The sequence below is a fragment of the Polistes dominula genome, unplaced genomic scaffold (genome assembly GCF_049000335.1).
Source record: "Polistes dominula isolate Pdom_NZ unplaced genomic scaffold, Pdom_raw_medaka contig_49, whole genome shotgun sequence".
Taxonomy (NCBI): Eukaryota; Metazoa; Arthropoda; class Insecta; order Hymenoptera; family Vespidae; genus Polistes; species Polistes dominula.
Genome location: NW_028300914.1, coordinates 4540183 through 4562947, shown reverse-complemented (window position 1 = coordinate 4562947; position 22765 = coordinate 4540183). Strand labels below are relative to the sequence as shown.

The 22765-nt window shown below is 29.1% G+C and overlaps 1 protein-coding gene across 3 annotated transcripts in view; it reads left to right on the top strand.

Annotated features, from left to right (window-relative positions):
- Dop2R (dopamine D2-like receptor) overlaps positions 1–21224 on the top strand; it is a 163858-nt gene extending 142634 nt beyond the window's left edge. Inside the window, exons 3-8 of one of the 3 annotated variants that reach the window (XM_089179802.1) lie at positions 5222–5334; positions 9164–9416; positions 10316–10416; positions 13525–13719; positions 15761–16245; positions 16490–21224. In XM_089179802.1, coding sequence (XP_089035928.1) covers positions 5222–5334; positions 9164–9416; positions 10316–10416; positions 13525–13719; positions 15761–16245; positions 16490–16698 — 1356 coding nt within the window. In that variant the 3' untranslated portion in view covers positions 16699–21224. Of the gene's footprint in view, positions 1–5221; positions 5335–9163; positions 9417–10315; positions 10417–13524; positions 13720–15748; positions 16246–16489 lie in introns of all 3 variants that reach the window. The other 2 variants (XM_089179803.1, XM_089179801.1) reach the window with 2 other exon arrangements.
- Positions 21225–22765: the final 1541 nt, after the last annotated feature.

Sequence of the window (22765 nt, the reverse complement as noted above, 5' to 3'; positions counted from 1 at the left end):
CTTTTCTCGTTGTTCATTCCATTTCTTTTATATCTTTCTCATTTCCTTCAAAATGTTTTCCATTAAATATTGAGCCTTACTTAATATTTCTCCTTATTTTTTGGCAATATATCTCACAATCAGTGAGATCAGTGTATTATTTTTAAATACTAAAAGTATAATCAGTTTGTATACGTTTTTACTAATATTTGATAATACTAAAATTACGGATAAGAATACAGTTCCATGAAATCAGCTATTACTGGAGTAAATTATTATTTATATTTAGTTTCAATATGTTGCATTGTATTCTTGTTAACTACTGTATACTATAAGATTTAAATAATGTAATATATTAATCACTAATCCATTGGATTTTACTATATAGCTTAACTATTATATAATTTATAATCAACATTCTCTTACTCTGTGAAACAGGATACTTATTATTTAAATATTGATTATATTATTTAATAATAATTTTTATATCAGATTATATTATATAATACTATTACTAGTATACTATACCATATGTTTATTTTCTTCTTTTATAATTTTTTCTAATAGATCCATGTGATGTATCATTTCTATTCGTGAATTAATTACGTGATAAAGGAAACACTATGCGTCAATGAGTTATTGATATTTAAACGAATAATTCAATCAACACCAGTTCTCCTTTGTATCCCTATTTCACTTCTATGATTATATCAATATCAAATCAATTTTAGCAACAGCATCCCATTTCTACGATCCTGGATCCTGGATCCTATATCGCGCGTCATTGGATTACGAGGGATGAGTCGCTAGGTGTACTACAGCCGCTCGATACGAGAATTAATAGCTGCTCTGCTATCCGTTTAAACGTACGACATGATATTCGATGTATCTGCTTGATCTTTAACAAAAATAAGGAATTTCAAAATCTAAGCCAAGGTTATTGATACGAAAAATAATTTGTGTTTACTTACCGTGAACTAGAAAAAAAACAACAGAAAAAATATGGTATATTCGATTAGTTTGATTAATTCTTACAAAAAATAAGGGCTTAATAAATATCGAAATAAAATAAAATATATTTGATTTAATGAAAATAATCAGATTTTATTAAGCTTTTTTTGAGACGATCTTTCATTTTGTATGTAAAGAAGATAACAAATTACAATAAGCTTAGGAATAAACACAATACTACTTTGAATGATAATTTTATTGGGAATGCTTATCAATATTCAAATAATGATTTGCGATAATGTAAACGCAATGTTCACCTTTCCGACAATATCTTTTTAACGCAAAAGTTAACTACTAAATATTAAAGTGAGTAAAGTTGAACGCGTTTTACAGCACGGATATTTCCTTCTCTTAGATATTAAACGATAAAGAACCCTTTAGCATGTCTTTCTTGATGAGTTACTACAGGCAATATTGAAAATGTAACATTATGGAATTTTGTAAGAAGTCTCGTTAAGGATAGTCACTGTTTCATTAGTAAAATAATTAATAATCGATAATAAAATATCATTCGTAATCAAATTCAAATTGATTCGAAACAATTAAATACATTTCAATCTAAAGTAATAATATAATTGAAATCTAATAATTTAAAATGAATCTGACAAATATTATTAATTTATTGTTTGTATTTAATTGGCTCTATAATTGGATATTATTTATGTATATATAATATTTCAAATTTAATCTATATATTATTAATTAGTAAGAATTTAATATTAAAATACCTTTTTTAAAGATTTTTACTTCAAATATACAAATACAAATGTTATATAATATATGTGAGAATTAAAGTTAAGATCCATCTATATAGTGCTTAAGATCTTACAGAAATAAACGGCAGTCTCCAAATATCGATTAGGCACTCGATACTGATACTTCAACGTAGTCAAGTACTACATATTACTCATGAATGTAAGTTGGTATTAGTATCATTGTATCCACTTGCATATCCTTAATGTTCAAATGCACATTCTACTTAGCATACATTGCCTCATATAACTAAACACTCCATCAGTTTCTGCGAATTATAACGTTCAATACGTTATTTCAAATAGATCAAATTGATTAGAAAAGGGTTTTCCTTAGTAACAGAGAATTAGAATGAGATTAGAATAATAGACGAAAGGAGAAAGATCAAGACAAAGCTTGATTAGTATAAGTGCCACCAACAGTATAGTAAATTCAATGGGAAAACTTACCAACTGTGGTCCCCTAAACATTATTCCTTATTTCCCTTGTTGTTGTTGTTGTTGTTGTTGATGTTGTTGATGTTGTTGTTATTGAATTGTTGTTTCTTCCTATTGGAATAACATTGTATTCGAATTAATTACAGCTAGGGAGACACCTACTATGTGTGTCAGCAATTAATCTATTCCCATTGATAGAATTATTTGGATGGAATAGTGATTCCGACTAACGGTACTTACTTTAGGGATTTCGGACAATTCGTTAAACTCGGATGTTTCTATTGTTCATTGGTTTCTACGAGTTCAGCCTATCCCTTTAACTCTCTTCCATTCTATTTCGAAACTAATTCTTGTTAACCATTTATTATCAACAATAGTAGTATCAAGACTTGTTTCATAATGTATAAAGATTTTTTAATTCAAAACTTATGAGGGTTGTAGTATTTTCCCTAATAAATTAAACGAGGCATGGTTAAATTTATTCGTCGATCGATAATTTGTCTCTCTTGTCAATGAAGGAATTCATACTCCTGTAATTTCTAAATGAACAACGTTATCAACGTTGCTTTACCTATGTTACATGGTATAATTATCGCATGATGAACGTAGGGGAAAATGAGAAGAGTAGGCAAGAGAGAGAGAGAGAGAGAGGCAAGAATATGGTGTCCTATGGGTCAGTACAAGATACTTAAACAAGCTATTCACTTGGGCAAGCAACCTTTACTCATTTACCATTATTCGGTTATATTTTCGGTTATATCCTCACGAAACACAGGTCGCTTGATTTTGTCCTAAACTCTCTACTGACGTAAACAGGAAGTAACGTTAATACTTTGCCTCAGGGTCATGTCAGTAACAAGCACATAATTAACGAAGCTTCCTAGTATTCGTAAATCCACGCGATCAACTCGTTTCCCTCGTTAAACTAGAAAACCTCGATAGCCAATCGAAAATGCTTGACACTGGCAACAGTCCATCATTAGGATTAAGTATTGGATATTATTGTTCGATGCGTGATATGAGTTGATGTTTAAAAAAATTTGTATTTTTAGTAAATGACATATTCATGTAGGAATTGAACTATTTAAAAAATTATTATCAAAATTATATAATAGGTAGTGTAAGCAAATTTCTTAAATCCATTTTCCTATATTTTTACACACAAAAGATTTAAAATTTGATGTTAAACAAATTTGTTGTCAACTAATTATTAAAAATGTTCTAATATTTTAATTTATTATTCACCTTGTTATTAAGGTAAAAAATGATTCCTTGATTTAGTTTTAAGAAATATAATATTTTATTTACGTTTAATTAAATGCAATAATAAAAATTTGAAGAAAAACATTTTAATTAATTAATAATAACAATTAGAAACCAAATAATAATACTTCAAGCGTATATACGTAAATTTATACTTAAATTTACGTATGGTGCAATGTTTACGAGTAAGACTAAATTTTCGAAAGTGACGGTCTAATGTGTTCGCTGAGACCTTGTAGACGAAATAGAATACAAACATGGTATGTTTCTTCGTAGAAATATAGAGAAGGAAGGCCTAGTCGTGTAGGTTTCCTACAAGATGTAAACTGACTCGTACGGTGGCTATGTTACGTTAGTATAAATCAGAGTGTGGAATAGGTAAGCTCGGTGTCGCGTTCCTCGTGTTGCCTATGTAAACTCGTATGTATATATGGAGGCAAAGGAAGATTTAAATTCGACTAAATTGCTAAATAAAGTTGAATGTATTCCTAAATTGAAAGAGAAAGGGAAAGGAAGAAAAAGAGAGAAAGGTTTTATCTTGCAGTGTTTTTAAGGAAAACGAAACGTGGAAAATAATAGACAATTTGCAAGCTGTCTCCTGTCTTCGATAAACACCATGTAACTCAATATGTTGATAATTTAAAAATATTATTCGTTGTAAAATGACAAATAATTTGTTAATTACGAATCCAAGATAACAATTTTTACTTTTATTAAAAATAATAATTATTTTAAATAAAAAAAGGTAAAATAATTTATATATATATATATATATATATATATATATATATATATATATATATATATATATAAATAGTACTTCGATGTTATATTGTTGTAGATAGTTAGCTATTCAATATATTCCAAGCATATTATTATTTTCTATAATAAGCTCTTCGAAAATCAATAAATTACGCGTGCATGTAGAGAATATGGGGAGAATGACAATTAATATAAAAAGTATATATAACAACTGTTAATTAATAAATATATTTTAACAATTAACATTTTAATAAATACATTTTAACTTTTTAAATATATGTATACATATATATTAGCCAACATATATTTTACGCAATAGTTGAAATTATTTTAATAAAATGTGGAACGTATTAGAATAATATTTTTCTTACGCATTGGCATGAGGTTATGCACCAGTGATTTCACAATTGATTTTCCGGATTGTGACTTGAACAATTCGAAAATAAATTTTCTGCCGGGAAAATATGGTACATACATAAAATGATGACGAGTAGGTGTTATTCGTCAACTGATGTGGACACGCTCGGGACACGAAAAATCTATTAATAGAATTAAGTGCCATCAAATTTGTTTATTCCACTTAGTTTTCCATATGTATGTACATATAAAAAGTATCATTTTTCGAAAAAAATGACAGTTTACATTTCCAATTTTTTTTTCTCCAAATTCTCCACTCTTTTAGGATCAAATTTGCATTTCCAATCTTTTCCAAATTTCTTATTACTTTATTTTATATGATAAAATTTTTCATTTTCCATTTTCTTTTTGAAATTCGTCTTCTTCATTTCTTTTTTTTTTTTAGATGAATATTTTAACGAATATATATTTTTTTTTTAATATTTCGTTTTTTGTTTACAAAAATATTTAAAACGTCTCCTTCTCACGATCGATGAAAGTACCTTGCAAACTCTCGTACGATAAACGACGCGTGATACAAAAAATTTCCCAAGTTATTTTTGCTTTTTCGTAAGTTAAAATATATTTCATTATAATAAAACAAAATTTCTATATTACAGGTAAATTCAGGCTCGTGGAGTTTGCCAGGATTCGTTTGCGACTTCTATATAGCAATGGACGTAACCTGCAGTACAAGTTCCATCTTCAATTTGGTAGCAATCTCCATAGACAGGTGTGACAATTTTTTTTATTGATAAATAACAACAAATATTTATATATCAAAAATATAAACTGTTTTTTTCTCTCTTTATCCAATTGTTATTCCCAATGGTATAGCAAAAAATTTGCATTCCGTGCAGCAAACAAACTCGCTATGATTGTCAAAACAATCTTGGAATTAGGAGGACAATAAAAAGTAACTAAAAAATAACGAATGCAATTTACGTGAGAAGAATAAAGAGATAAACGTGGGTGCAGTAAAATTGAATCGCGGTAAAAAAGAAAAAAGGAAAAGAAAGCTTCTAGATCAGTTATATAAAAATTAATAGACGCTAGCGCGAGAGTAGTTTTATTCTTCTGGCAAAAAAATATATTTTTCTGACGATTATCGATTAAATTTCATGAATAATTTATACTGATTTTTTTCAAGATGTCGTTAAATGTCTCAGGATTTACGTGAGAAAAATAAAAGAAAAAAAAAATGTAAAAATAGTTAAAATAAATCTAAATAATAAATAAAAATTTTACCCAAAAAAAGTAGTCTGATAAAATCTTATAATTTTGTAATTTTGGATTTACGAAAGAAAAATTTATTCGCGCTTATCGATTAAATTATTTTCCGATACGTCGCATCTCGTTCGCTCGTTTATTAGATGCATGAAATTGACACACTTCTAACATAAGCAACTTTTTCCAGGTTATTTTTATAATTATTTTGATTTTTAATTTAAAAATTGAAAAACTACATACGTCAAGATTGAAAGTGTTGAGAGAAAATTGGTAGAAGGTTGAAAGAGGTAAAAAATTAGAGAGGTTAAAGCAACGAAATAGGTTAAAAGAAAAAAATCAAGAATTTTGGGGGTAATAGGTTGCTAAAGGGGATGGTAATTTATAGATGGTGAATTTTAGATGGGACGTTTATTTTTAAGCATTCTAATTATTTCTTTCTGTTTCCTTCGGTAGTTATATATAACATTATGAATGTAAATAACGGGAGAGAAAGAGAGAGAGAGAGAGAGAGAGAGAGAGAGAGAGGTGAATCTTTCAATATATTATTTCCAGCAAATGATATTATACGGATACGCACAAGATAGTTATTAATGAAGCAAACGAACGTGCATTATAAAGCTCGATCGATTTTCCTGTTACGAGACTTTTCAATACATTTAATATACACGTACATACATATATGTAAATCTAGCAATATTATTACGTGTATTATGAACATAATGATGTTCGTCAAAAGTAAGGATATCAAGCAGTTGTAGTTTGTTAGTAGTTAATATTTAAAATTATTATATTTATTCGTATTTGTAAAATAACAAACAAATCGTATATTTATAGAATTTTTCATTTAATTTCATTTAACGTTGTTAGGAAAATTCACAATATCGTTATATATTATATATATATACATATATATTTTTTTTTTTATTTATAAAATGTATTCATGTTAAAAACATACATATCGTGCACGTATGTAATTATTATTATATTTCAAATTATATTCTAAAATATTTTATATTCATATTTATTAAGATAAATCATCTCGGTTTACTTTGATAAAATTTTACAATTATTATTTAAAAATAATATTTTAGGAAATAACGAAGCTTACCACGTACAAAAGTAGTAATCCATTTTCAAATTATGTTTGCCATTTTAAATATCATTGAACTGAATAATTCGACTATTTCGATAGCTTTTAATTGTAACTGTATGCCAATAAATTCTATGGCGTTAATACTTGTTTTTACACTGTAATTTATATTTAGTATGTGTGACACATTTCCGAGTTACGAGTGACACATTAAAATCTCATACATAGAAAATGCATCCTGCTGATTAAAAGTTACGCCTGTTTTAGTATTTACTCACTCTTTCTCTCTTTATCTCTTTCTACTTCAATAGGGGAGGTTTGTTCATTGTTAGAGAAAATACTTGAATTAACGTTTAAATATTAATAGTACTCGTTATCGATTCACGTCACACGAAAATTATTGCTGTTTATCGTTGTACCATTTACGATTTTATCAACCAATAATAATAATATTAATTATGTTTAATTAATATCATTTATCTAAATTATAATTTAAAATGTGCGTTATGTTTAAATAAAATATAAAATAAACAAATTATACAGAGAATCTGACGAATGCACAGTTTTAAGAGTAAGATAATTGTAGGATTTATTTATTATAATATTATTACCATATATAATAAAGATCACCGGTATGGTCTCTCGATGGAATAGCTGATAAAAAGTACACTTTTCCAAATTCAAGCAATAAAAATGGAATGCTGAATGCGATAGTTATAGATAGACACCAAAATCGTAGGATGTTTATCAAAGGAAATATAATTCGTCGGAAACTAAGTAAATATAAATAATCCTTTTTTAGAAACTCAGGTATAAAATTATTTTTGTTAGTATGCTTTTCAATTTCACGTTTTCATCTAAATTCATATGCTGTCTAACAAACATTTTAGGATAGACGAAATAAAGACGTTACGAAAAACATGTGGAAATTACTGCTGGACTGAACGAAAGTTCTAATAAAATGCAATGAGAGATCTAATCGCGATATTCTCTAGAAATGTTTTTTCAACTCTATAACCAGGCACATTTCGAGACCCTTATTATTTACAACATATCTCGTCTTTATTCTTTGAACAACAAACTTATCTTTCTAAATACTCTCGTTTAAATAAAGATCTGAACAACCAAAAATCTAAAAAAAACGCATTGAATCGTATTGCTTTCTCAGCTTATCGAACTGTGTAAATAACGAGTCTCGAATTTGGGACCAGTAATAAACTCCACCAATTCACGTTGGGTGTTCAGCCTGTTAAGAATGTTTTTATTTGATCAAACAATTGACGTAAATTTCTCTATAACGTAAATATTAAAATCATTAATATAATTTTTTTTGTATTCCTTGGTCAATACAAATCTTTGTATATTTTTTATAAAAACATATAAAAATCAAATTTAATAAACATATTTTGTCTTTATGAATCAAATATATTTTATGAAGAAGCAAAATAAAAATGTGACAGTAATTTACTTGTTTTTGAGTGGAATTTTTTCAGCTGCTCCTAATTATTCTACAGTGTTCTCTAATTCTTTTTCTCTGATATATCTTGTAATCATTCTTTTTTGTAAAATATTGCAGACAATACAATTATTACATATTCTATGTATTTCCTAATTATTAATTTTAATATTTGCGATATAAAGAATTTAATATTAATTTTTCAATAAAGTAGAGTCATTTTTAAATAGAAAAAGATGACACTTTGGTAAAAAAAAAAAAACAGACCACGCACCTTCTTTCTTTATTTTGACCGTCGGTTCGTTTGTACCTTATTCTTTTGTCGAATACCTACGTTCTTATCTCTATTTATTTTTTTACCCTTATATCGCTCCTACCTACAAACAGGTATAGGATCGAAATAATATCTACGTATCTAATGTCTACGTTTCGTAGTATGCAGTCGCTCACAAGCACACACATATACAACCAGGAGCGATAACTACGAAGTATAGCATAAAGAGAAGACCGAGAATAGGAAAAACTGTATAGCTGTATTCTGTCTTATTCTTTCGCAGGCTCAATCCTATATGTTTGTCTCTTTTTCTCTTCTTACATCCGTTTCAGTCCGTTTTCGTTATACTGTTCCGTTACTTTTTTTTCAAATCACACCTATTCTAAAGAAGTTTTCACTTCAAAAATAACGAATCATTTGTTAAAATATTATTGAAAATAACTTTTGTAAATAATCTAATGTAAAAAGTGTAAAAAGTGAGAAGTCGTTTTACGAAAGAAATTTAATTGCAGATATATAGCAGTGACGCAGCCGATAAAGTATGCCAAACACAGGAACAATAGAAGAGTGTGGATGACGATACTGTTGGTCTGGGCGATATCAGCCGCGATCGGCAGCCCGATTGTTCTTGGCTTGAATAACACTCCCAATCGGTTACCGGACCAATGTCTCTTCTATAATACAGACTTCATCATATACTCAAGCCTATCCAGCTTCTACATACCCTGTATCATCATGGTGTTCCTCTATTATAACATATTTAAGGTATTATTCTTTTGTTTTTCTCTTTAACGCATGTACCACTTTTTTAAGTTATATTTTTTTGCAAATATTTGTGTTGATAAACTATAATACTGATCACAGTGTGTAGTGTTATTTTTTTATATAATATAATATATATATAATATATGTCAGCGTTGATAATTTTAAAATAAATATTGGTAAAGAAATTAAAAAACTTATTTTATGATTTATTGGGTTGACCGAAAATGTTTAGCCAATTTTGAAAAGAAAAAATTGCATTCAATATTGAAAATATGCTGAATGAATTTTTTTTAAGGATCAAAAGGTCCCCTACTCATTATGTTTTCTCTAAAGTTGTTATTGATTTTATACAAAAATTTTATCGAGCGAGCATTTCAGGATATCCCAATGTTTCAAAAATCAATTAAATTAATTTTTTTATTTGAATTTGATAAGAGGATAATTAAATTTGTAGATTAGTGCTTACACTGTGTAATAGTTTTCGAATATTATCGTACATTTAAGATATCAAATATTTTTGTTTCTGTTTCTAACTAATACTTTTCTTCCTTTATTTTTAATTCGGATAATCTCGTTGTTAGATTCCAGTAGTGGTCACTGTGGTTTTAAGCGATTACATTGCGGTTTCTCGTTAAATACAATCGTTTCGTTGATTTATCCCTTGAAAGGTACATTGTCCAAATGTGTGACCAGTGTTCACCACTACTAGGTAATTTCCAACGAAATTCTAATTACTTGAAATTAGTATAGTTATATACTTTTACGTTTAAAAATATAATACATTTATATCTATTTATAATTTAAAATCAGTTGATCATTTATTATTTATTTTGAAACAATATATATTTTATTTTATCATTGATATTGATATTCAATTACACGTTGTGAAATCGTTTCAGGGTCTACGAAATAGAGCGAGAAAAGCTCGAGCTAATCGAAAACCAAATCTAGTAGATATAAAGCCGGGCAGTATCATAGAGAATATCGCGAACACCCGGAGGTGAGTAAACGTTTGTATTCCGTATCGCTACCTATCATATCTAACATTTATGTTAGTCAAAATAAATCATGGAATATAATTGTAATATTTATTGAGAAACATTCAAATTACTATGATAACTATCGATGATATCAATATACAATAATATTCATTTTTATATTTGCCAGTTCACAAGTTCTTAGGAAAAAAAACGAAATTTTTTTATCGTCAAATAAAAATTTAAATATTTTAAAGAAATTTATGAAACAGATATCTATAAAACTGCTATTTATTTACGTGAGTATTTTTTAAATAATTTTAATCAGTATTCAAAATAAATAATTATTTCAATGTGTTACTCTTACGTAACTTTAATGATATAAACCACCTTATTATCAATACTAATAATATATTTGAAATACTGAAAAATTATTAATAACGCTATTCTATCAATTTACCATTAACATTTGAAAATACTGATTAAAAATAGTTAAAAATACTAATCATATAAATGGAAACAAATGTATAATATGTGTTTAAAGCTTACAGCAACCATTCGCACGAACGCTTCTGCACGCGAGCATAAACGAAAATACGATTAGAAAAGACAAAAGGATTTATTGGAATGATACGCTCGAGATGCTTTAACTGTTACTCTTTCCCAAATCGTTAAAAAAAAGCGACAAAAAGAAGGGGAAAAAACCGTAGGAATATCTCGCCCAAATTCGAGGTGATTTTTTATAGAGGATTAAGGATTTGGATTCGTGAGGGTCCCTATCGCGTGTTTTTTCATTTCACTTGACACTTTACAACACACACCGAGTACATTTCGATTCATTAAGTTGGCTCAGGAAGGAAATTGCTTCTCAAATATGTCAAAAATAAATTATTTTATTATTCCCTTTCGAAAAAATTGTCTTAGGTTGTTTCTTGAATATCTTCAAACTATATTCAAAACTTTCGAATCCTTCTTTTTCAGAAGGTCTTCAAATCGTTTGCCCTTTGTTTCTAGATAAGACAAATTCTAATAAAACCTATACGTCGATAAATAAAACAAAGGAATAGGAATAAAATTATAAGATATCAATTTACGCTTGTGTTAGTTTCGTTGTAAAGAAAACATACTTCGATAGTCGTTAAAAATTCCAAATAGGATAAATTCTATTACTAAAAACTAAGAAAATTACCATATATGCACATTCACAAAGTAAGAAAGATATAAACCATAGTTCATACTTTAACCATATAAGTGTAAGTTCGATAACACATAGAGGGGGAGTGTGAGAGGGTAGGTTGATACCCTTATGTATACCCATTTAACACAGAGGATCTAACATCAAAGCGTTATCGTAGAACGCGCATGGAATTAATTACACATGCTCTCGCGGTAGGACCCGTTTGTTATTATTTATGGTTTCGTTCCATAGCTTGTGGAGGGTGTTTGTGGAGGGGGTTAGGGGGAGGAGGTGGTAAAAGAGAAGATGGAGGAGGAAGAGGAAGAAGAAGAGGGGAGGTGTTATCGATAAATTGGACTTAGGTGTTTACATCGTCGAGCCACATTTTGGCTCTCTAACTTCGTCTTTCCTTTTGGGTTCTGTATATCCAACATAATCTCAGTTCCGCGTTAATCCTAGTTACATCCTCTCTCCCTCTATCTGTCTCTGTCTCACTCACTCATTTACTCACTCACTCACTCACTCACTCCTACTCTTACACGAACGTATAGATGCATACATAACTACGTATATACACATGCGTACATGCATACATGTTACATAGGTTATCCTTAGCAAAATTCTCTAGCGTTGAACGATCTAGTCTTATCGACTACGTAATCATATGAAACAAAATTTAGGTCGATATCCAAGCATGACCTCGACGATACTTAGCAAAACTTACGAGCAGTATCGTCTTTGCCTGGCCAATGTTGAGTGTTAAAGCGTATTTTCTGAGATCATGGTTCCTCCTTGCATCCTTCGTATTCTGTTATCTACAAAAGTCAAGCGATCTACGTTTCCCTTCTTGGAAATAAATTTCTTCTCGACTACGGAACCAACCTACTTATGGTTGCCTCTGTCACACATTAACCGTTTTGCTTTCGTTATACCTTTTCAGTATACTTCTATCCCTCTATCTCTCTCTCTCACTATTTTCCTTACGTAGTATTTGAAAATAAGCAGATCATAAATAAGAAAAAGAACGGTTCCGTTTCGGTATTAAAAACTTAACGATTTTGGGGTTATTACCAGAAGTTGTTTATCAAATAATTCCTATTATCATCCATTACCCAAATGTTATCAACTTTTCTTTTAGGAAAATTCAAAAGTTGATCTTTAACTAGATAGTCCGAACTTAGTTGGTAATCCAAATGGAAAAGTTGTGGTAGGGTTTTATGCATCTGTAGAACGGGTTTTCTTTAAAGTTATCTTGAAGGAAGGAACAAAGCTTGTTTGCTGTTTTCTTCTTTGATTATACCTATCTCTTTATCTATTTTGTTTTTTTCTTTTTTTTTTTTCAAGAATTTCTCTTAATTCTACTTTGAAATTTATCTTAGCTAGAGCAAAAAAGAAAAGAAATAAATTTCATTTTTTTCGTATCCGTATGAACCACTACACAAGAAGCAGGATTATAAAATCTACTTTTTCTCATTTTCTAATCTATTTTTATTATATCGGTCCAATCATATTCCATCTATCCTTAAAGAATTCTTACTGTGTATAGGCATGAGTTGAGCGCAACGATGGTTTATTTCATTTCATATCTTCAATGTGGCAGAATACTCGTAAACGTGATATCGTTCCTGAGAAATAAGGTCGCATTTAACCTTTTAAACGAAAATATGACGTTGTTCATAGGTCGCATGATAGATATCCTTTTCTAGTTCATGCTGTATGTGTATTTTTCTCTGTCTCTCATTCTTTATATCTATCTTTTTCTCTCTCTCTCTCTCTCTCTCTTTTTCATTCGCTTTTTCTATCTCGCTGGTTTATCTCTTTTTCTCTTTCTCCCTTCACTCTCTATCTTTCTCTTTCGCGGTGATGACTCGACGCTGGCTGAAACGATGGAAAGAAAAGAAAGCATGATAAGTGTAGAAGCTTTTCTAGAAAGCTTTTGACTAAGATCACGTAGTGGGTTTTCTGTGGCAAGGTTCGCCGAGACGGCGTTGGGGGCAGCCGCCTTGGTGGCTCCCGGCATGGAGGAGCCAACGAACACAGCTTCCGGGAGCAACGAAGATGAAGATGAAACGCCTCTCGATCCAGTTGTCGTCATCTCCAATGACAAGAGCACAGAATTTTTCTTAGCCACTGTCGTCGAAGAAGCAGCGTAAGGCAAAACAACTCGTTATATTATTTTGACAGATGTTGGATTTTGTTTTTTTTTCTTTTTCGTATTTAAGAGGTCAAATATTTTCTAAGAATTATATCTAATCTCCCCCATTCTTCTCCTCTTCTTTAATTAACCCTAATTCTTTGTTTAATTTAATTATTTTCTTTCTCCTTTATTTTGGTTAATTTTATTTTATTTAAAAAAAAAAATTAATTTTAGAAAAGGGTCTTATCTTTTATTAGCTACGAATAACTTAAAACCTTGGTTTGAAATATGATATATACATATATGTATTATATTTTGTTTTAATGTAATGTAGATATATATATTTAAAAATATAAATTACATATATACGTAAATTATATATCTGTTTAATATATAAATGTAAAATAATTTTATTTTAAATAATAAATATATATTTCTACACGCGATAAAACAAAATTAAAGATCATCAGATACTTTGCCATGCGAAATTAAATATAGAAAATTATTTACATTATTTGAACGGATATAAATTCTGTATTTTTCGAATTCTATACGTATCGGTCTATCTCCATAGAAAAATAGATGAGATTACTATCTAGTAACTAAAAATAATTTTGTCATAACCAAAGTTATGGTAAACTTGAACGAGTTTCCTAACATAATTTTCAGTTACAACCGGATATCTATCCCTGGTTGCGACTTATATCGCAGTTGAGAACGAAGTTTAATAAACAAGTTTTCGTAGGGTCATCTCGTCGAAAGGCGGAAAGCAGTAAGGATTACCTGGACCGTTCGTATTAAAGCATGGAAAGGGACGAAACCGAAAGCCCTTAAAACAATTACACTTATACTACTTACTCTTAATGGTATCCAAGCGTGTTTAGTAATAGTAATCGAAATTACTGTAACTCTATATATGCTTTTTCTTACCATCGATTAGATTCTTTAATTAACGAATTCTTACTGCATTATTTTCTATTCTTCTTAATTTTTTTACTTATATATGTCTTTCTCTCTCTCTCCCTTAACTTATCTTTTTTTTACGCTTCATTGTCACTTAAAAAGAATTATATAATAATAATAGAACCCGTTAAAAGGAGAGAAAATGATCAAAAACTTTTTCTACTTAGTCATCTTCTAATTCTCTCTTTTTCTCTGCTTTCGGTCAAACGATTTCCGTCAGAAAAGAAACTCGTCTGAGTTTAAACTCGGGCACCTACTATCGATCCTTTTTCTTTCTCGTGAAGTATTAGAATGGAAAGAAAGAAAAGGAAAGAAGTTAACCGACAGAAAGAATACAATGGATGGAAAAAGAAAGAACCGGGAAGATGTTCGGTTCGCAAAGATTTCTCTACTTTCCCTCCTACAGTGTTAGAGAATTCGATTCTTTGTACTTTTGATCGTGAGTGTAAGCACGAGTATCACTTACTCGGCCCCATTTTCTAGTTTGCTATGAAAGGTTTGGATTTACGCTAGACGTTTAATCGGAAGTAGTTTCCTATAGAGATAGTAGTCATTGGATTTTCAACGTAATCACAATAAAGAATAAGAAAAAGAGAGAAATAGAGAAAGAAATGTCGATTAAAGCGTTATCCCAATTTCTTAATTTAGTACTCAAAACTATTTAACATCTTTTTTAACAACTCAGAAAAGTATTTGACCTTATCTAACTCGTAATATGTTGTAAAACTATCACAAGGTTTCTAATACTCGAATTATGATGGAATCATTTAAGTATATGGACCAATCAAATGATCAAAGTTATTTAATTACTACCGTTTTGATAAAAGTATAAGAGTAATAATCAAAATTATTTAAAATATTAAAAACCTCAAGTAATGTTTTCTTATCTATCAAAGGTGGATCATTGCTACGATCTAATTTATGAATTTTAAATGTAATTTTTTAACCTGATTCAAAATTAAGTTAAATAGCTCCAACTATTTATCATCCTTTTAAATGATTTAAAAAATATTTGACCTTATCAAATTCGTGATACTCAGAAAAATAATTCCCAAGGTTTCTGATACTCGAATGATAGTTGTCGTTTCAGCGCCGTGGCGCAAGCACAATTGGGTGAATCAAATGGTCGAAGGAATTCAGGTTACAACGGTGCAGCTAGCAGTACAATGATTCATGAACAAACCGAGACGAATTCGAGTCCAAGTCCAAATCCAAGGATCACATCAGCTCCATCATCTTCAACATCATCTTCGCCACCTCCTTCAGCAAGACCTGGATCAGTAGCGGCTGCTAGTGTTCAGAGCTCGCAAACAGATCGGAAGAAGAACGGAAATGGTGGAAACAAACAGGAACTTAAAAGGCTCAAAAATGTTGGTTCTATGCTACATCTACCACTTGGTAAAACACCATGCGTATTATCTGGCAGCTCAACTGTTTGTAAAAAAGATAAGAAGAACGCGAGTTCTGGTTCGAAGTTCAACATATACAAGACTAACAAGGCGAGTAAGAAAAAGAAGGAAAAAAGTTCAGCCAAGAGGGAAAGAAAAGCTACTAAAACTCTTGCTATTGTTTTGGGTAAGAAGTTTTAATAGTATAGGTGATTCTTGTAAGAGTTTAGTATTACTTGTCTTATCGATAATGCAGTATCGACATATTCAAACTTGACTAGTTAAAACATTTTGAAACTTCGGTTACAAGTTACTACACATCGATCATTTTCTTCAAAATCTTCCATCTATCCATGTTCAATTTTAATTATCTGTTTACTAAATCTTAACTTGGTTATATTAGAAGCATACCTTTCGTCTAACTATTACAGGCGCATTCCTGATTTGCTGGGTACCCTTCTTCACGTGCAACATCATGGATGCCATGTGCGACAAGTTAGCCCAACCCTGTCAACCAGGTGTCACGGCCTTCATTATCACCTCGTGGCTCGGTTACATGAACAGTTTCGTCAATCCCGTCATTTACACCGTCTTCAACCCCGAATTCCGAAAGGCCTTCGGTAAACTTATGCGCCTTTAAATTTCGAAATTAAATCGTGGAAGAAATTGTGAAAGGATTTACATATTGACATTTTAAAGTTGAGTTGAATAAATTGGGAACATTAAATTTATTTTTCCTTTTAAATAAGCGAAAAAAGGGAATGGAATATTAGATTTTAGAAAAGACTAAAGCTCATCGATGTGTCAGAGTTTATGGTCTCGCACTAATTATGAGTATGACTCTTAATTGCGAGTATCATATGTTAACTTTTTAGGGTTTTATTTTTCCAAAATCATTCGTGGATAACTTATAATGTAAAGTAAGACTCTTAATGACAAATATTTTTTCTTAAATTTTAGATAAAATATTTTGTTTAGGTTTTGTTTCTTTTTTAGGAATATGTATTGGTAAAACATAAATTGTAGCAAAATTATTTAGGACTTTAGATTATGTTTATTTTACCAGTACCATCTGACGAATATAGATGTAAACGAGCTAATGATCTTAAAATATAAATTAAGGAACGTTACAATTGTACAAAGTATCTCCATAAAAATTTCAAACGACTATTCGAAGGACTCTTACGAACGTAATCGTTCGTTTAAAATAATATAATAATAATAATAATAATAATAATAATAATAAAAATAAAAATAATAATAATAGTAATAATAACAACAGCGTCGCTCGATAGAAAACGTTCTTCATTCGACGACATCGTTTTTCTTTATGACTCTATCTACTCCAATTTTTTCCGTTGAACTTATAGAAATGTATAAGAAGATAAAAGAAAGAAAAAGAGACTCGGGGGTTCATTAACTAGGAATATTTGTGTTGTGTACGAATGTTATTATAAGTATACCTACATTTTTCGTAGATATATTATCGAGTAACGCCGTGACAGTATTACTATCCTAGTTATCCTAAAAACTTAGCAATATTTTTTGCTCTGATAATAAGAGCGCATTAGTTGAAAAATGAAGGCAAGCAAACCAACAACAGCAACAACAAAAATTTAGAAACTGCAGTTTTTACGAACGTGATTCCATATATCAAATATCGAGGGGAAAAGAACATGCTCACTAAAACATAGATATTCGTGGGATAGTTTCGACTCGGTGTATTTCTAGAACTCATACACCATTCTATGCATATATTTAACCAATTCTGATATTAACATTTCACGAACATGCATCTACGTAAAAAAGATCTTCATATTCGAATTATTTAAATCATTAAAAAAAGATACAAAATCGATGAAAGACAAACATTTCGGATTATCATCTTCGCATCTTTGATTTGTGTGGAGATTAAACAAAAATTTCCTAAAGTAAGGAAAAATCACAAACATAACTCGCGATCGAATTTTTCAAACATATCAGTGTGTTAGTATGAAATTACACAGTGTTATCCATTCGTTCTATCGACTCTCAAAGAACCTTTTTACACAAACACACACACTTACACACATAAACACATATTAACGAAGGTGAATATTCACTTATTGTACAAGAGCGATAAGAACAAAAAAAGATGGAAAGAGTTAGGATAAGAAAATGATAGGAATAAGTATGTAATAAGTGTAAACGTATACGTCTCGGCCGATTTAGAATATTTCGCGCGTGTCACGTCTTATTGCAATAATGTTAAACAATCGAATGAAAGCTTTTTACTCTGTTATTTTCCAAACTAAGCTTATAGCCTTTAAGTCTAATCGTGTAAATTTGTAAATATCGTAGAATCTAATCGAACGGGTGCCACTTATTAGACACACGCACACATAAGATTAATAAATAAATAAAATAAAATTGTTCCAACGTTTTTTGGCGTTCGAATTCGTGCGAGTTTAAAGTGATCTATCTATGTCATGATAATAATTACATCTACAAATTTATTCTGATTCGATGATTATAGAAAAAATTCCGTCGAGAAAGGAACGTCGTTTTAACTTGATTTATGAGTCTTGTAAATTTGACGTATTTTACATTCAACTTACAGATATTTTTTGGTATTGTTTTCTTTTTCTTTTTAGGAATTCTGTGGACTTTGATCGATGTAATCATATGAACACAAATTTAATTTATTTATTTATTTTTTCCAATACGACTATTATGCTAAATTTTAAAAATCTGTTTAATTGGCGAAGCTTAAATTAAAGTTGTTGTTAACAATTTTAAATCTATAATTCTCTCTCTCTCTAATAATTTTAAATTATTCGTGATATATTTGTATTTACTTAATTTATAACTAATTTCGAATTAAGACAGCTATAATTAAAAAGGAAAATTACATTTTTTTTTGTATATTAAAAAGGGTAAAGTACGAGCGTAAAAGAATTTATTGTAAAAAGTTGCTGATTTAAAAAAGATTCGTTAAAGCCTATAATAACTCTGTAAATTTAGCGAAAAGTTATCAAAATGAAAGAATTCCTTTGAAAAGATAATACGAAGATGATCGACTTAAAGTACTCGACCTAAATTATTCTCTTTCACTTTTTCTATCTTTTTCTCACCTTTCTTAAAGGATTTCAAACGTTTTTACTTTTTTCATATAATATTTTTTTTTCTTGAAATTTATTTTAAATCTTTCTTATAATTCATTCCTCATCATGCATAAAATTTATCTCGCACGTGATCAGATGCCATTAGATGCCATCGATAGCTTATTAATTAATGAAGTTTCAGTGGTTTTGCTTTCGGTGTCGCTAACAAGAGAAAGCAGAAGCCGACGGAAGTGCATTTCTATGTCGAGCTAGTGAAATCCGTTTGTGTTCGTCTGTCACGAACATCCGACGTAGAGAAGATACGAATAAAACTCGAAATTATTAAATACGAAAAACGAGAAAGGAAAAGAATTTTTTTATAATTTAATCAATTAAATGTCGAATTCGTTTAATAATAAAAATAGAACAAAAGTAACATATGGAACGTACGATTAGAACTCTTTCTTATTGGGTTTTTTTTTTTGTTACAAGAAAAGTAATTCGATGTACTGCTGGATCGTTTAAATTGTTTTTATCATGTGTAACAAAAAATAAATCTCTTTAACATATACACGTATGTGCATACGCAAATGCATAAAACGATGAGTATTAAAACAAGATTGGATTGTGGTAAATTTCAGTTTATTATTACTGCAAAAACAATCAAGTTTTTTTCTAATTATTTTTATTAAATTAATTAGATCCGTCAATCAAGTTATAAACCAATTAATATAATATCGCAAAATGTATTTATTTTAATATTTATTCCATTACGATATTATCCAAATAAACGAAAAAAATAAAAAAGAAATAAGATAAAAAAGCCAAGGAATATTTCCAAAGAAATGAAACGAAGGAAAAAGTAAGCCTAGTCTTGTGTTAAGTATTATCTAACGTTTTTCTTTGGAAAAAAAACGTTTTTTCGTTTTTTCAAAAAATTATGACAATTTCTTACAATTATAATCATTAGTAAGATCGTTGTATTTTTCTATCCTGATAAGTTGTCGTTTTCTTGTAAATAAATATCACCTATATGATATACATTCATAAACACACGCGCGTCCGTACTCACAAGTAGACACATGCACATACATAATAAAAAAATCGCATATACATAAATATATTCATGAAAAATACAAGAATACTATATAATAATAAGTTAGATGTAATAATTAATGACTGTAAGAAAGAAGCAACAAAAAAATGAAACAGGAAGTAGCACTATGTCTGTATATTCAATGTAAATATCTCTTGAAAAAAACGAATGTGTGTCAGAGTGATCAAATCAAAGATAGCGAGAGCAAGAAAGAAAGAGAGAGAGAGAGAGAGAGAGAATGAGTAGAAATTAAAAAAAGAAATTAATAAAAAAAAATTGATAAGGAGGGTATTTCTGAAGATTCTCTAATTGAGCCCGGAAATCACTGAAATTCCCCAGACCGATATGATGATCGTACTCAATCATTGAAATAATAGATTTAAGGTGACTCAACGTTGCACATCGAGAAAGAATGATTGATAAAAAAAAAGAGAAAAAAAAATGTGAATTAAAATGAGTAAGTAAAAGTGTATGTATTGTCAAATGTGAATGACTTAAGAGATTTTCCTATGAACAAATTTCTTAAATTTAAAATAACTATTTACCAATGGTCTATACAGGGCATAGATTATAAGAGAAACGATCAATGATTTTTGTTGAAATTTAATCAAAAAAAAAAGAAAAGAAAAACTATACTTATAACGAGACAAAAAAAGAAGATATATTTAGAAAATTCAATCTGTGTGTATGTATCGAAGGCAATACGTATGAATAAATTTGGGCGAAGAAAAATATAAGCGCAATTATACACGTATGTATTATCGCTACAAAAAAAAAAAGAAAGAAAGAAAAAAACAGAACAAAAAATACACATAAGTATATACATACAAACGATTTGTGAAAATAATTACACATGTGTAATTAAGTACATGTATACATAGATACATACATACATGCATACAAATGGAAATAAATTACTATACTCGAAGACACACGCTAACAGGCACTTGTTAAAAAGTAAATAAATATTACAGTGTAAATGAAAAATTTATTTTGCTAAAAAATTATTTATAGATGCTTAAGTATCAATAGAACTTTCCCTACCCGTATACATGTATAATGCATTCCTATATCCCAAAAAGCTCTTTAAACTTAGAACGGTAAGTGTAAATTTATATTCTTGTTCGTAACTTTAGCGAAGTTTATTCTAACAGAATGGTTTTCTACATTCTTTGCTACATAGTTGAAAATTTCATTCTTCTCTTTCTAAAAATTTAAGACCTCTAACAGAATTTTCTTATTTTTAATATTATAAGAAAATCTATATTTGAAACTATTTCCTATAATACTTTTTAATATTTAAATTAAACTAAATTTAAATATGAAAAAACTAATAGAATTCTTTAAATTATTGTAATTAAGCACTGAAAAAAGTTGCTTTATTTTTAATACCAAGTATGGTCAAAGTTGAAAAAACTACATATATAAAGACTATACAACAATATTTCTCGTTCACATAAAAGTTTAGTACACTGACTTGAATTCATGCTAACTCATTTGAGCATACTTGATATAAAGAAAAAGAAAGAAAATAAAATAAGTAGGAAAATTTCTAGGTAACGACTATCTGTAAATATATAAAAGTTATTAAAAAACATTATAAGGTAATTAGTTTCTATAGATAAAATGGATAAAAAGAATCAAAGAAAGGAATAAAAGAAATATGATATAATTTAGGAAATTAAAAGGAACTAATTACAATTATAATGTTTATGGTAAACGGTCTTTGGCTGAATTTTACTTGCGATGGAATGCATATCATAAAAATATGATAAACATTATACTGAAAGTAAAATACCATTGCCCGGGTCTAACCACGAGGAGGTAACCACTTTTGAAGACCCAAGAGGGATGTGCATCCTAAGGATGCCCACATCCGAATATAATTTAAAGGAAGAAACCTAACTCTTAGGCCCCGCCATAAGAGTACCACCATAAAAAATCCTTAGAATTATTATCGAAAATACCAGAGAAAAGTTTGAATATCCAGAAAAACAAAATGACAAACGAGGAGTGCAATCCGAATAGAATTTCAATGGAATCATCAATGTTAGAATTAACACAACCTAGAATAATTTCAATATATGCACATATGCAAATTAAAAGTTATGAAAATTTTATATTTAATAATTTTTAATGTACCTAAAATATAGTATTCAGAGTTCAGAGACACAAATCACTACACATGAAAGTTTGATGATGAATATCTTTTGAACGCCTAATTTAATCGCCAAAACATAAGACACCATTTTTATAGAGCAGTTAATTTCCTACAAAAATTTGTATTATGCACTTTTTAATAGTGATTTATTGTCGAGTTGTAAAATTCATAAGCAAAAATGAAATTTGTCTAAAAATCATCAAATTTAAATCTCCAATATCATTCAAATGGTGAGGTTTACGGAAAAAGTATAAAATACCTTTTTTGTAGAGCATTAAATTTCCTACAAAATTCGTCTTGAACATTTTTCTGTACAATCAATAAATAATGAGGTATAAATTTTAATCTATTGGACTGAAAAAAAAAA